Source organism: Canis lupus, chromosome 25 (assembly GCF_003254725.2).
Source record: "Canis lupus dingo isolate Sandy chromosome 25, ASM325472v2, whole genome shotgun sequence".
Lineage (NCBI taxonomy): Eukaryota > Metazoa > Chordata > Mammalia > Carnivora > Canidae > Canis > Canis lupus.
Genome location: NC_064267.1, coordinates 20,580,145 through 20,595,988, shown reverse-complemented (window position 1 = coordinate 20,595,988; position 15,844 = coordinate 20,580,145). Strand labels below are relative to the sequence as shown.

The following is a 15,844-nucleotide window of genomic DNA, read 5'->3' as shown; positions in this document are numbered from 1 at the left end:
CTCTTAAAAGGAAACAGAAGACTAAATGTTTATGACCTTGGGTTAGGCAATGGTTTTGCAAATAAAACACCAAAGCACAAGTGACAAAAGAAATAACGAATAAACTAGACTAGATCAGAATTTTAAAAATTCTTTCCTACCTCTATAGAAGCCAGGTACTGCTATCTATCTGGTATCTAACAACAATAAAACATTATCTACATTGTTTTTGGCACTTTATATATATTAGCTCATTTAATCCTCACAACAACCCCATGAAATAGGTATTACTCCATTTCATAAATTAGAAAAACAAAACCCAAAGAGTTAAGGTCACACATCTACTAAGGAGTTAACAGAGATTCAAATTCAAGCAGTATGATTCTAAAGGCATATCTTACCACTATGGAATACTGACTAAAAAATAATTTCATGGTTAGTCTGCCTGCATACGTATACTGTAAGATATGTGGACACTCCTCTCTCCTAGTGGGTCTAAGAACTCTTAGGTAGTGCCTTCTCCCAAAACACCTGTGCACAGGCATTTTTCAGACAATTAATACAATCCTACCCTTCACCGTTATCATCCCTCTTTGCCTTCGGTTCCAAACTTGTCCTATATTATTTAAAATGCTGTAACGAAAAATTATGGCAATACTACTCATGGGCACTGCTTTGCTACCAGCACTCATGTTCCTATGCTGTAGCAGGGGCCTGTGACAATAAATCTATTCCATTTTCAGCATCAGGTTGTTACAGATTCATTTTGGGCCATAAGAATCCTACTTTACCCCAGGGAGAGCTAACTGCCCCTCCATGTGTATACTTAGAAACTGGTTTTCAAACTTATGTGACTGTGGCCCATAGCAAGAAACATTTCTCACTAACATAGTGAGAAAGGTATACAGACATATACCTAAATAAAACCAAAGTTTAGTATACTTACTTTCTGGCAAATACAGTCATACTTTACTATTTTCTTTCTCTCTTTTTTTTTTTTTTTTTTGATACTAGTCACAACCCAGTTGATTTCATGACCAACACATTAAAATATGCAATTTGACAAACACTGAACTAAAATACAGACATTAATAAAATTATCTGCTTTTCCACAAAAAAACCTTTATATTCCCACCCACTTGGCCCACAATATATACTTGCCAAACTGAACTAAAAAACAAAAACAAAAACAAAAAAACACTGGGGGAAAAAAAACTACTGTTACACCTTGAACTGAACTTATTAGTAAATTTCACAGTCACACATGTTCAGCAGCCTAAGTCTTTTCTCCAAGGGGAATAGCCAAATACTAGGCTCGGATGAAAAAGTAGGTATGCATTTATTTATTAAGATTAGTTCTTAACTACTTCTAGAGTCCATTTCAAAAGATACAAGAGCTGGGATCCTTGGCACTTAAAATCATAATGCAGACTACTATCCTATCACAGACACACCACACATTTTTTTTAATTATGAAAAAAAAAAGGCAGCCAGTAACCCAAAATTCTACATATTCTGACTACTCAGTTTCTTCTGTATATTACAGGAAGTCTAGTCCCCATTGTGCTTTTTTTTTTCCTTCCCTCTGTGACCTTACTGATAAGAAATGATCATCCTGGTGAGGGAGGGGAAAGTAAATGTAAGTTGATAGTGGAAGTTCCAGAATGTTAACAGGCTCCCAAATGAAAGATTAAAAAGGTTAATGGCAAGCACAGTGCAAAGTTCTTAGTAGGTGGTCAATTAAATGTCCACTGGATAAATGAAGAAACTATATGCTCTTGAAATTTGTTCTGCCATCCACAGTCATATTTAAGATTTAAACTATAAAGACTGGGAAATTAAAACCAAATTCCAAAGAAGTTGACCAGAGATATACAGGCAGTCAATAGCAATGCTGAGTCCATTACCCAATTCACTGTTTTCTTCTCTGTTCCATTGCCATCCCAAAATAAAAAGCCACATCCTTAGGTAGAGATAATAAAGTGGATATAAAGACACCTGTATAACTGGAAACAAATTCCATGTTCATTTGTTATCTCTGAAATGTAAGATAATGTGTGTATTATATGAATAAAAGACTTATGAAATTTGCTTTCTTGAGTGGCAAGAGGAATAAACTGAAAGAAATCTTTTTGATTTAATTAAGGTTTTAATGGACTCCCAACAGTACAAATTAAACATATGCTTATTTAAAAACAAAAACAAAACTTTCAAATATAATTTAAGCCACCAGTCTCCTGTGGCTTTGTGTAGTCACAAAGCAGAGATCTCAATGGCAGGCAAATGGCCAAAATTACAAACCTACTCTATATGGCAGGAAATTTGCTCACATTTTGAAATCTTGATACACAAAGCATTTCTGACTTAACGACAAGCCATAAGATAAAAAAAAAATCAAAAATAATAAAATGCCCGTTATTTTTAGAAAATAGAGCTAGAGATAGTAATATGAACCAGATTTTTGTGAAGGTTTTAAGTTCCGATACTGTGAGCAAAATAAATTTAAACACAGGCTTTGTTTTTATACTATTGTTTTAGAATACAAAGAGTTCCTGACATCGAATAAAGAATATTTGTTTTTTTAGTTTACACTTATATGAATAAATTTGTAAGAAGAGACATAAAATTTTTCTAATTGGCAAAAAGAGGTAATGGAAGTACAGTAAGGACCTGCATCCTAACATCATTTTACAAAGAGCCTACAGAACATCCCTTTGGCAGTAAAAATATCATCTAACACCTGGATTTCCAAATAATGTGCAAAAAATGCTAATGATACTTTTTTTGAGGAGATAAAAAATGAACAAGTTCATCTATTATACTAGTAACAAAAGCGGCAGCCTGGGTGGCTCAGCAGTTTATCACCGCCTTCAGCCCAGGGCCTGATCCTGGAAACCTGGGATCAAGTCCGGTGTCGGGCTCCCTGCATGGAGCCTGCTTCTTCCTCTGCCTCTCTCTCTCTCTCTCTCTCTCTCTCTCTCTGTCTTTCATGAATAAATAAATAAAATTTAAAAATATATACTTTATCCAAATACATTTCTGAGCTAATGTATATCAAGAACGACTTCAGGGAGAACCTTAAGACCCCAAAAGTTTATCTCATTAGGAAGCCCCCACTTTTTGTTCTTTAAGACCATAATTGGTCTGGCATTCAAACTCCTCTAGGATCTGGCACTCTTCTGCCTGGCTATTCTGCCCCCGAATAGCCCCATGGATAAGCAAAACTAATCAGGAAACCACATATTAGGCATTTACTCCCATCAGAGCATTTACTCATTCTATCCTCTCTCTACTAGGAATGTCCTATCAAATTCCCTTGTGTACTTGAAACCTTGGCCTACTTCGACAGCACTCATCAAAAGGAGACTGATCTCTTCCTCCCCTAAAATCCCACAGACCAGGGACTCTATACCACTCAATAGAAACTTATTAACTTCCTTGGGCTTTGTTTCTTTGTTTCTAAACTTGGGAAGCTTTCTAATGCCCCTGCCAGGCTCCAAATGCCACGAATTAGCATGGATATACAGAGTGAGAGGGACTATTTCACCATAACTGGAGCATGAGCCAAATCATTTGGATTGAATCCTAACTTCCCTTCATGATTTCTTTACCTCAGTTCTGTCAATAGGAAAATGGGGATTCTAACAGGACCTAAGTCACAAGTCTGTGAGGAGGATTAAATGATTTGTTACACATGAATGAATATACCAAAGCACTTACAAAAGTATCTGGCAAACAGTAAATTCTATACTAAATATTAGCTATTATTAATATTACTATTACTACCACCATCATTCTCCACAACAGCACCTAATAGGACCTTTTCCATACAAGAACTCAGTAAATACTTGAATGAAATATTTAATCTTCAATAATTTTTAAAGGGCCCTCATGGAGTAAAAGAAAGGCCTGAAAGAAGAAAAGAATTCAACTCCCCAAACTGCTTGAACTTCATGAACAAATTAAGAAAAAGTCAAAGTATTAAAGCTAACATCCAAATTAACCAAGTTTTTAATTCTTTTCCTTATAAAAATGGAACACACATTTTATGAAAAAGCTTGATAGTTTCTGTATAGGAAATTTACATCAGACATAGCTATTTCTAAAAGGCATTTTAAGGCATTTCTTAATTTCTAATCTATCGACATATTAACTAATTCGATGTTTAATCTACTTACATTTCTTTCTTTTTTTTTTTTTTTTATTTGTGATAGTCACAGAGAGAGAGAGAGAGAGAGAGAATGAGGCAGAGACACAGGCAGAGGAAGAAGCAGGCTCCATGCACCGGGAGCCCGACGTGGGATTCGATCCCGGGTCTCCAGGATCGCGCCCTGGGCCAAAGGCAGGCGCCAAACCGCTGCGCCACCCAGGGATCCCTCTACTTACATTTCCAGTCTTCTCTATATTATCAACTTAAGTAGAAAGCTTCATCATTTACCATCTCACTTTGAAAAATAGAACTGAATTTTATTTACTCCACAAAGGTAATCCCTAACTCTAGCATTCAGAGACTCAGTAACAGATTCATGTCTATTTTGTTGATACCCTTTACAATTTTACATTTTGAATACCTGCCTCTTCATTCTTCATCAGCCTAAAGAAATCTTTCTAGTCATGGTAATTTCATCCTCATAAGAAAGCTGATTCAGTTTTCTTGATTTATGCTAGCTGCTTGTTTCTACATCTCCAGTTCCTTTGTGTGGACCCATGGCTACAATAGGTCATAAATTACGGAAAACAAATAACCTCTTATCCATAGATATCAGGATACCACAGTACACTCAAGTGGGCCTAATAACTGACTGATCTGTACTACAAAGACACAATGTTACTTTCAAATAGTTGGCTTATATTACAGTAAGTCTCATCAAGGGATAAGGAACCTATCTGGGCTGCTAAGAATGTGCCTGATTTAGACCTTAAGCAAGATTCCTAAAAGACTATTCATGAAAATATAAGGGAAACAAAAAGCTTACGTTTTAGTAATAACCATGCCTTACTCTCACATAAGCTTTGGCTTCTTATTATTAGCATATCTCACAGAGATCGAGTCCATATTAAGTTCAAAGACTGTCAAGCCCAACACTGAGAATTTAAATTTCCCAAGCCCAGGTTTTCTGGTTTATCACCATCAAGAAACAGATGTTGTAATAGCTCAGAGAAAACACAGTTTGTCTTGTTTTACAGTTTAATTACTGATTAGCAAATACTGTGACATTTGAACAGTCACCATGCATTCACACTGCTTCCTATTTAAAGAAATCCTTACCAGAAAAGAAGTGATGAAAACATAGGAAAAAGGAGAGTTTATGAACACATTAAAAATTGGAAAATTAAAAGACAAACCAAAAAAACCCGAGTGGTAAGATAATGAGAAAATTTTATTTTCTTCTTTATGCTTTTAAATATTTCCCCAAATGTTTAAAACAATATGTATACATACTTATATAGAAAATTTTTATTGAGAAAAACTCTGTAAGGAAAAGTACACTATATTTTAACATGATCTTCGTATAGTTTTTCTCAAAATCTGAAAAGCTTTTACAAACAACAGAATACTACAGGATAACCAATGTTACAACTGCTCAGAGCCTAAATTGTGTCCAACAGACATAATGCAACCAGTAAATATCTGCTGAATACCTTAACATTTTCTAATCCTAACAGAACTTAGTACTAAAAAAAAGTTATCAGAATACAAACTATATTTTAAATAAATCAGCTAAATATGCTCATGACTTCCTTATTTGTTTCATAAACCAAAGTTTGGGTTGAACCATAAAATGAGTTTATAATATCATGCTGTAATTCAAATTAATGTGGCTCATAAATGAAATCATCTAGTTGAGATTTTTCTTAACGTTCAATTGTTTTTCTAGAACTACCAACTAGTCTATTTTTAGATTATTTTAAGAAAAATTTTAAAAGGACAGTTCTATTAACAAGTAATCAGTTTTATGAAGACCCAGGCAGTGCCTTCCAAAAGATTTACATGAATGCCGGGTGCTTTTCCAGTTTTTACAAACTACGGGGTATTATTTTTTCTGGCATGTAAAAATTACCCTAAATGTTTTACTCACATCAGTTTTCATAAAATACCTGTAGGAGACAATGTAGTTAATGTTAATCAGCTGAAATAGATATTAAGTGAAAAAAATAATTTAAGAATTTGTTCATCTTTATTGCCATCTTCAAGTGTTCTAAAATGTAGACAGAGAGCTTTTACTATAAATTTACTTCGTGGTGGCAAAAGCTACATAGGAACTGGCAGCAGTTGAAACACACAGGTGCACAGACACATACTTGATTTCTCTGTGTCAATGAAAGGAAACACGTAAGTTTTTAAAAAACATTACTTTTTAGGTGCTAACATGACACTAGTTAGCTGTAAAAGCGGATTAATTCATTTTCGCAGTTAAATAGCAAGAGGATTTTCACATAGAAGATGGAGTCAGAGTACGAGTCCAAGTCCGATGTGATCTGAAGCAGTACTAATCTGCACAGAGAAAACAATCAGGGACGACTACAGAGCCATTCAGAAGGCGGCATTTGCCCCTTAAAACATTATAGGGCAACTAAACAACATACTGCAATATTTAAAGGACAATCCAGAACCTGTTTTAAACTACAGAACCGCCCAGCCACATGCAAAACATACCAACAGAGGATTCATAGCAAGGGGATGGTATTACCTCTTTTATGTAATTCTCTCAAGGGAATACAGTCTCCTCCCCCGTCATAAGGCAAATAGGGATCAGAAGCAGCATCCATGATTAGAATTTTTAAAAAGAAGACGAAAAAGAAAAAGAAAAGCTCACTAGCTTAAAAAAAAACTGGCATTTCTTCCACCCCTGCTGCAGCAAGCGAGGGAGATGCCATATTTGATGAGGGTTAGAACTGTATGTAGTTCGACTCACTGAAGCAACTGGGTTCTTCCACAGTGAATGATGTCATCAAAGGGAAATTATTGCAGCCCGGTTGCTAGTGGCTACAATCTAGCAAGGCTTAGAGGCGGAACAGCCTTCTTAATCAGGTCCTGCTACGTATGATGATGACTAAGCTCCAAGTACAACAGACAAAACTGGTTTGAGAATTTTAAAGCACTCACAATACAGCTTCTATAACATCAGTGGCAAGTACAGTAAAACAAAAGAAACATTCTTTTCCATTTTAAGATAAATGTAAGGGAAACAAAGTATGTAATACGGCAATGTGAAAAGGAAATACTGGATGTGGACAATGCCCCTTTTTATTTCTGATGTAGAAAAATGGGAGGAACATACTAGTAAGAGTGTATGGTTTTATTATAAAAATTCTCATTAAAATTTTAATTTAAAATTGGGTTTAAAAGTCTATTCTTAATTATCAGAAATGTACTACAGACTTCTGTAGATTAAAAAATTTAGTAACTGAACAGCTGATTAGTGTTTTATCGCCCTAATCCCCTCCAACAGCCTCTTGTTTCCTTCCTTCAAGGAGCTAGCTAGTAAGACATTCTAGCTTTTGAGAAGAAAACTTAACATACCAAATAACTTAGCTATTACTTGTGAAATTATGCCAAAAGGTTTACTACATAGGAGATTTCTCTCTCTCTCTCTCTCTCTCCTATCCTACTTTTCCTACCTCACGAAGATTTTGTGCTCTCAGGAAAAAAAAAAGGCTTTTAGTAAAATGTGTCTCAAAGTGTTCTCCAACAGTCTCTTCACTAAAAATTTTTATGAAATTCAGAAATAAAGTAACTCTTTTTGTTTCAATCTATTATTCCTAAATTAAAAAAAAAAAAAGCTGACGCTCATTTGAGTTCACATTTTTACAGCTTCTCTGAGGTGATTCCTCTGGACTAGGAGATTCTTCTGAAATAAGTTATGTTGCTGCAGTGCCACTAACTAAAAATGTTCTATTGGCTAGTAGCAATACCATAGGACTAAGGGTTTCTGTAAAATCTGTTTTCCTAAGTATTGAATGAGCCAATCTTTAAGGTCCACTCCAAGTCAAGGCATTTGTATAAGAACTAGAGTAAGAGAAGGAAAGGACTCAAGTGGCAGTAAAAAGAAGAGAGTAATTCTATTTGTCTGGTACATTACAGTTATTTGGGATCCTTTTTTAAATTAGTTTAAATAAAGTTTTATATTTCAAAAAGTTTGAACCTCAGAGAAAACTAGCCCTTCTTATAAAATCTGACCTGATTTGGGAAAAAAGGATTTTAAGAAAGAAATACAGGCTAGATAAAAGACTACAATAGGAATATTTTATTTAATTCTGATTTTGGCTATTAACATTTACTATAAGACTATGTATGAAAAAAAAAAGACTGTGCGTGGTTTTTTTTTCCCTGTTTTCTGTATTTTTCAAATTTTCTTAGGTTTTTTTTTTTTAAACAAGTTTTGACAGTGAGCTAATTTTACCAAATTAACTAAATGTAAATTTCTTCCTTTGAGGTCCTTTGGTATATAAATTCTACTGTTTTAAGACTTTTAAAAAATACATGCTATATAGCATTCATGAATAACTTAGTTTTTATGATACTATTGTTCCATACCTTTATACAAAAAAATTTATCTGTAAATTTTCCTGGTATTTGTAGGCACTCTCTTAACTTGTTTTTCCTGATTTACAACTAAGTCTTAAAGGAAAAATGAAAATTATAGCTACCTAGCACTAACTAGAAGAAGAATACCTTCCCTATAAAATATACTGACCATGTTGCATAAGTAAGTTGTGTGATGTAAGTCCAAAATTTTGAATTGTCTTTAAAGAACAAAACTTTGGGGACGCCTGGGTGGCTCAGTGGTTGAGCATCCGCCTTTGGCCCAGGGTGTGATCCCGGGGTCCTGGGATCGAGTCACACATCAGGCTCCCTGCATGGAGCCTGCTTCTCCCTTTGCCTGTGTCTCTGCCTCTCTCTGTGTCTCTCATGAATAAGTAAATAACATCTTTAAAAAAATAAACAAAACTTCATGTAAGAGAATATATAATATATAAACTGTATTTGTATAGTTAAGTCTAGAATGAGACACACCAAACTCCTAATGATTGTTATCACTGAGGAAGGAAAGAAATAGAAGAGAGGATCATTGTACATTTGGTATTTATGTTTTAAATTTTAAACAAATGTATTACTTCCTATTGGAATTTTTAATAATTATTCTACTTTTGTAATAAAAAATCTAAAAGTCAAAAAAAATTTCAAAAGTAAACACATCTCTCATGCTTAAGGGGGCCATGGCTATGCTTCTGCTTATGGTAAAGGAATTATTACTCAGGCTAAAGTGCTCTCCAATTAAACTTTAGGGAAGGGCACATAGATTGGAAGGTGTGGCAAAAGAGGACTTTGACACAGTTTAGGTATTATCAGATTAATAAACTGAATTACAGTCAGCATGGGGCTCAAGTGGAAAGAGAACAAAAGACAAATTTAAGAATTCAGTCACAGCTGGGAGGTTCCACAGGGGATGATACTCTGAATGCAAGGTCTGAAAAACAAAAACACTAAGTGGCAACACAACAAAGGACTTGAACATTCAGAAGAGGGGAGGGCATCAGGGTAGTAGCTCAGTCGTTGGGGTCTGCCTAAGGCTCAGGTTATGGTCCCTGGGTCCTGGGATTAAGCCCAGAATCAGGCTTCCTACTCAGTGGAGAAACTGTGTCGTCCCTCTCTTCTGCTCATGCTCTATGTCTCTCTCAAATGAATAAATAAATCTTTAAAGAAGATTCAGAAGGGGAAGATATTTCTACTTCCAAATGCATCCTCAACTGATGTGGAATTTCAGATAAACCACAACTTCTCCTAAACCATCCCTAAATCAGGGATGTAGAATAGATGACTACGGTATTCTAACTATGCATATATAACCACAGTATTACAATGTTCAATCTTCAAGTCCCTTCTAACACACATGATCCAAGAAATCTACAACATTAGAAGTACTTAAAAAATGGGGGTGTCTGGGTGGCTCAGTCTGTTAAGTGTCTGCCTCTGGCTTAGGTCAGGGTCTCAAGAGTCCTGGGATCAAGTCCCACATTGTGATCCCTGCTCAGTGGGGAGTCTGCTTCTCCCTTTCCCTCGCCTCTCCCTGTGTGCTCGGTCTCCTTCTCTTGTGCTCTCTCAAAAATAAATAAAATATTTAAAGAAAGAAAAGACATTTTTTTTTGCCTTTAGATCTAACTACCAAATTTACAGAAAGTAACAGGAAACAGTAACATGTTAAATGACAGCTCAGAACATAATCAGGAACACCCAAACTGGGAAACAAATGACCTGATTTCTTCAACAAATATATAGTAAGGGTAAAAAAGGAAGGGGGGGGGGAACCTATAGAATTAAAACAAAAGACTTAAAAGATATGCCAATTTCAAAGTATATTTTTTATGAAATAATTGAAGAAATGTAAAATCACAGGATATGTGATTTTATACAGTTATATTTTAGATGTGATATTTTAGATGTGATAATAGCCTACAAAAGAATTCTTATCTTTTAGAGGTATGTAATGAAATATACAACTGTACAATAGTTAAAAAGGAAAAAAACATTTTATTCAGGACTACTGCAAAAGGGGAAAAAGAGATCTCCATATAGAAAGTGGCTTAATTCACAATACAAGAAAACAGTGGGAATTAACAGCCAAGGAGAAGGGATGGGGGGGTGTTCAGTAGATGAAAAATTACTAAGAGGAAACATCTGGGGTAAGAAGGATTCTGGCTAAACAGATCTAACAAGATTCTTGCTGAAGGCAGCCCAGGGTGATAGGATATCACCTGGAAGATGGTGGGGGCTAAGGAACCCAGGGGTGTTGAAGGTACAGAATTTTAGCTAAACCAAGCTTATCACCAAAACTGAGCAATACAAAAAAACAGACACATAAGACCAAAGTTGAGAACCCATTCGGAAGAGAATCCAGATGAGCATGACTAAAGTTTGATCAAGGTGAGTATCAGTGTGTATGTTTTTTTAAAAAAGATTTTATGTATTTATTCATGAGAGACACAGAGAGAGGCAGAGACACAGGCTCCATGCCCTGGTCTCCAGGATCACGCCCTGGGCTGAAGGCAGCGCTAAACCACTGGGCCACTGGGGCTGCTCCTCAGTATATCTATCTAAAATGATATGATGTTTCAGATGTATCTCAAATTAATAGAAAGTAGTAGAGATGAAGCAAAATTATCCATGAATTGATAATTATTAAGTGTTGAGAACAAAAACATCTCTTCCCTATACCTTTGTCTATGTTCTAAATTTTCTATAATAAAATACTTTTTTTATAAGTAAAATCACTTGTATGATATAAACATTAACAAATAATTACATCCTTTCCTCTCAAACTTAATATATTGCTACTAGAAATGTCAAATGAACTTTAGTTTACATTCCATTAAGTATAGTTGCTTTACATTTACATTTGACACACCAAATGGCATTAAACTTTAACTTGTGTTGTCAATTCTCCTCCCAGAGCAAAAGCATCAGAGGAAAAAAAAAAGAGGTAGTAAAGCTTTCACGAAAGATAATAAAGTCAAGCTACACAGCTGCAAAGCTACTGCAGCACAAAAAAAAGAGAACGTGCAAATTCTTCAGACATGACAAGCCAAAAAATAAACTGAAAAAACACAGAATGTTTTTGCAATATTCATACCTCACAAACATAAAGCATTTCGTTCTCAACATGGCTATCTGGTTACCCAAATAATGTATCTTAAGATGAAAAACATGAAGAAAAGTATCTGTCATAAACATCATACAATGAATCACTTTCTCAAAGTCAGATCCAAAAAAATTAAAAAAAAAAAAAAAAAAAAAGAACCAAAATGGCCAATATTTTTAATGTCTAAGCAAAATCCTTTTCTAGAAATTTGTCAAGGGCTATCTGAGTAGCACAGTTGATTAAGTGCCTGACTCATGATATAGGCTCAGGTCATGACCTCAGGGTTGTTAGATCTAGTCCTATGTTGGGCTCCAAGGTCAGCACGGTCTGCTTGAGAGTCTCTGTCTCCCTCTGCCCCTCCCCCAACTCTTTCTCTAAAATAAATAAATAAATCTTAAAATTTTGTCAGATATCCTTATGCATGTATACAAACTGGTATAAAGACTGAATAAAAGACTATATTAAGATTTCTAAGTTTTAGAAATACTGAAATGCAAACATAACAATATGTACATTAAGTGTAAATACACTAAAATATTGTAACTAAAGGATAAATACTACTGCATTGGATTTTTAAAAGCCAACTATGTAATTATAAGAGTATCAGCTAAAACATACCAATGTAGAAAGGCTGAGAGTAAAAGGATTAAAAAAAATAAGAGTATGCAATCCCTAATCCAAAGAAAACTGGGTAGCTATGATATCAAAGGGCATTTTATAGAAAATAGTATAATTGGAAAGAAAATGACTTCAAAGGAAAAGTAGGGGGGTTCAATTCACCAGAAGATATGACCTAATAACTTGAACTCTAAGTAAAAGCAAAAATTTACAGAATGACAAGAAGCTGTAGTAGATAAGTCTACAAATACAGAGAAAAATTTTAATGCATTGCTATTGAATACCTGATGGAAACAAACAAGGAGAGGGGCACCTGGGTGGCTCAGTGGTTGAGCATCTACCTTTGGCTTGGGTTGTGATCCCAGGGTCCTGGGATCGAGTCCCACATCAGGCTCCCTGCAAGGAGTCTGCTTCTCCCTCTGCCTATGTCTCTGCCTCTCTCTCTGTGTCTCTCATGAATAATTTTTTTTTTAAATCTTTAAAAAAAAAAAAAAAAGAAACAAAGAAAAATCAGTAGGGAAACTAGAGATTTCAACAGTAAAGTAACAAACTTTACATGATGGACACATAATGAAAAACATTAACCAAAAGCTTCACATTACATACTCTCCATAGCATAGGTGAAACACTGACATAAAAAGACTTTCTCCCAGGCCATAATGCAAGTCTCAAAAAATTTCAAAACATCAATATTACACTATATATATTCTTTGACAATAATGCAATAATGTTCAAGATCAACTTGAAATAACGAGGAATTCATCATGTTTGGAAATTATTTTTAAATAAATTCTAAGTCAAAATAGATATCATTATGGAAGTTACAAATTGTTTTTAATTTGTAATAATGATAATAAAGGCATATGACATGGAAATAAAAATATTGGGAGGAACACTGATAGTTTTAAATGTATTCACCTAAAAAGAAGCTTAAAATTAAGAAGCTAACGTTTCATTTCAGTTAGAAAAAAAAAATACAAAACAGCAAAATAAACCCAAAGAAAGAACAAAATATGATCAGAAATTAATGAGGCAGAAAACAAATACAAAAAAAAAAAAAAAAAACCTCCCCAAACAAAGGCAATGCTAGTCTATTGGAAAGACTGAGTGATAAATCTAGAGTGACACTGATAATAAGATAAGGAAGGGGAAAAGGAGGGGAGAAGAAGACAGAATACAAATAACCATTATCAGGAAGAAAAAGACTATGGAACCTATAGGCATTCAAATGACTTTTTTTTTTTAATTTTTATTTATTTATGATAGTCACACACACAGAGAGAGAGAGAGAGAGGCAGAGACACAGGCAGAGGGAGAAGCAGGCTCCATGCACCAGGAGCCCGACATGGGATTCGATCCCGGGTCTCCAGGATCGCGCCCTGGGCCAAAGGCAGGCGCCAAACCGCTGCGCCACCCAGGGATCCCTCAAATGACTTTATAGCAATAAAATTGAAAAATAAAAAGGCAAATTTTGAAAAACTACAATTTATCAAACTGACCTAGAAGGAAGTAGAAAATCAGAATAGTGCTATAACTATTAAAGAATTTGAAACATACTTTAAAACCTTCCTACAAAGAAAATTCTAAGCCTAGAGTTTCATTGGCATATTCTATCAAAATTTAGGAAGAAATAATAATGCCAGTCTTTCATAAACCATGCCAGAGACTAGAAAATGAAGGCATCATCTACAACTCACTTTATGAGGGGAATATAACCTTGATACCAAAATGAGAACAGTATGACAAAGGAAAGCTACCTGTGATCTGTTATGAACAGATGCAATAATCCTAAACAAAACTGAACCAAATCCAGCAATTTATATATAAAAGAAAAACCCAAAACGTTAATACATCAATGATCAAATTAAGTTTATACAAGGAATACAATTGGGTTTAAGCATCTGAAAATCAACTATTTATTAATATAAAAAAAAGGAGACACAAATCAAATGATCATCTCAAAAAATGGAAGGAAAATGATAAATTCAACAACAATTCACAATTTTAAATTGTATATTAAGTCAACTAGGAATGGATATAAACCTGTTTACTCTGATAAAAGATAACAAAAACATCCAGATTAACATCATACTTAAATTTGGAGGTAAAATTTCAGGATCAGAACAAGATAAAAGACACTGGGCAATTGCCATTTCCATTCAACTGTTTACCAGAGTCCTAAGCAGTACAGTCAAGCAAGAGGAGAAGGGGTAAGGAAAACTATAAAGAACAGGAAGAAACAAAATGGTCACTATTTGCCAATGATATGACTATTCTTAAAAGACATCACAAGAGGTCAGTATAATTAGAGTTATGCAAGGTTTATGAATTTTTAAAAATCAATATTCAAAAGCTGTATTTCAAAATATGCCAGCAGACACAATATTAAATTTAAAAATAAAACTAGCACTAAATACTAGTAGCATTATAAAAATCACCCTGGAATGAGTGTAACAAATAATGAAGACAAAGGTCACTAGGAATGACTAAAACTTAATTGGAAGACATTTAAAAAGATTCAAGTATATACAGAAGTATACCATGTTCATGAATTAGACTGATCTACAGACTCAATTAAATGCCAATCAAAAACCTGAAAGTAAAAAAACCCTGAAAGTAGACTTTACCTCTGTTTTGACATTAGTCTGTACTTTCTAAGTGATTAATTTCTTCTTTCCAGCTTACCATTCAACTCAGGCAAAAGACCCAATGGGGAAAGCATCTTATAATGGGAACTGAAAGTACCCCTCAGGCAATAACAACTGCCCTGACACCAGCAAGACCCCACATTTTTTACACCAAGAAAATGATGGACCTGACCGACCTTTAAGGCCCACATGCATGTATGTACCCATCAACCTCTGTCTCATATTTTTCTTATATAAACCTATAAGAATTTTCTGCACTTTGGAGATACTCTTTGAAACAGCAGTCCATTATCTTCCTGGTGTTGGCTTAATTGAAATAAAATCCCTTCTTGTTTTACCATCATTTGTCTCACTGTCTTTGAATTTTGTCAGTGATGAGTGGGTGGCCAAATCTGGTCTGGAACCCCTGAAGCCAGGTGCTCCTGTATAGCTTGGGCCCTAGTTACAAACCCAACAGGCATTTTTATGACAAATTACACTAACATTTACAAAGAAATAAAAGGGCCCACGAATAATCAAGATAATCTTTTTTTTTAAATCAAGATAATCTTAAAGATAAAGTGAAAGAACTTACTTTACCAGATACTAAGACTGTTTTAATCACAGTAACATTATAAACAGAATGAATGCTTTTGGCATACAGCTACATAAACAAACAAACCAATCACACAGAATAGTCAAGAAATAGACCCTCCTATATATGAGCCTTGATATATAGCAGATGTTGCACTGGAGAAGAATGAGTAAAAAATGATTTTGCTCCAAAAAAAAAAAAAAGATTTTGTTAGTAACTGGCATTAGAACCGGCTGTGTAAATGAAAAAAAAAAAAAAAATTTAAATACACCCTAATCCATTCACATACACATACACCACTTAGGTAATTATAGACCTAAATGTGAAATGCAAATAAAACTCATACAAAATAATACAGGAAAATACACCCATGATCTCAGGGT

The 15,844-nt window shown here is 34.6% G+C and overlaps 1 protein-coding gene and 1 long non-coding RNA gene across 7 annotated transcripts in view; one reads left to right on the top strand and one right to left on the bottom strand.

Annotated features, from left to right (window-relative positions):
* The window catches only part of CLCN3 (chloride voltage-gated channel 3), an 88,240-nt gene that overhangs the window by 45,808 nt on the left and 26,588 nt on the right, over window positions 1-15,844 (bottom strand). For 2 of the 6 annotated variants that reach the window (XM_025462843.3, XM_025462847.3), the window contains exon 1: window positions 6,672-6,935. The exons of the other annotated variants lie outside the window; for them this stretch is intronic. In XM_025462843.3, coding sequence (XP_025318628.1) covers window positions 6,672-6,750 — 79 coding nt within the window. In that variant the 5' untranslated portion in view covers window positions 6,751-6,935. Of the gene's footprint in view, window positions 1-6,671; window positions 6,936-15,844 lie in introns of those variants that run through there. 6 annotated transcript variants of the gene reach the window in all.
* Window positions 6,966-15,230, top strand: LOC112669600 (uncharacterized). Its single transcript, XR_003142375.2, has 2 exons — window positions 6,966-7,115; window positions 14,920-15,230. It is a non-coding gene; the product is annotated as an uncharacterized LOC112669600 (long non-coding RNA).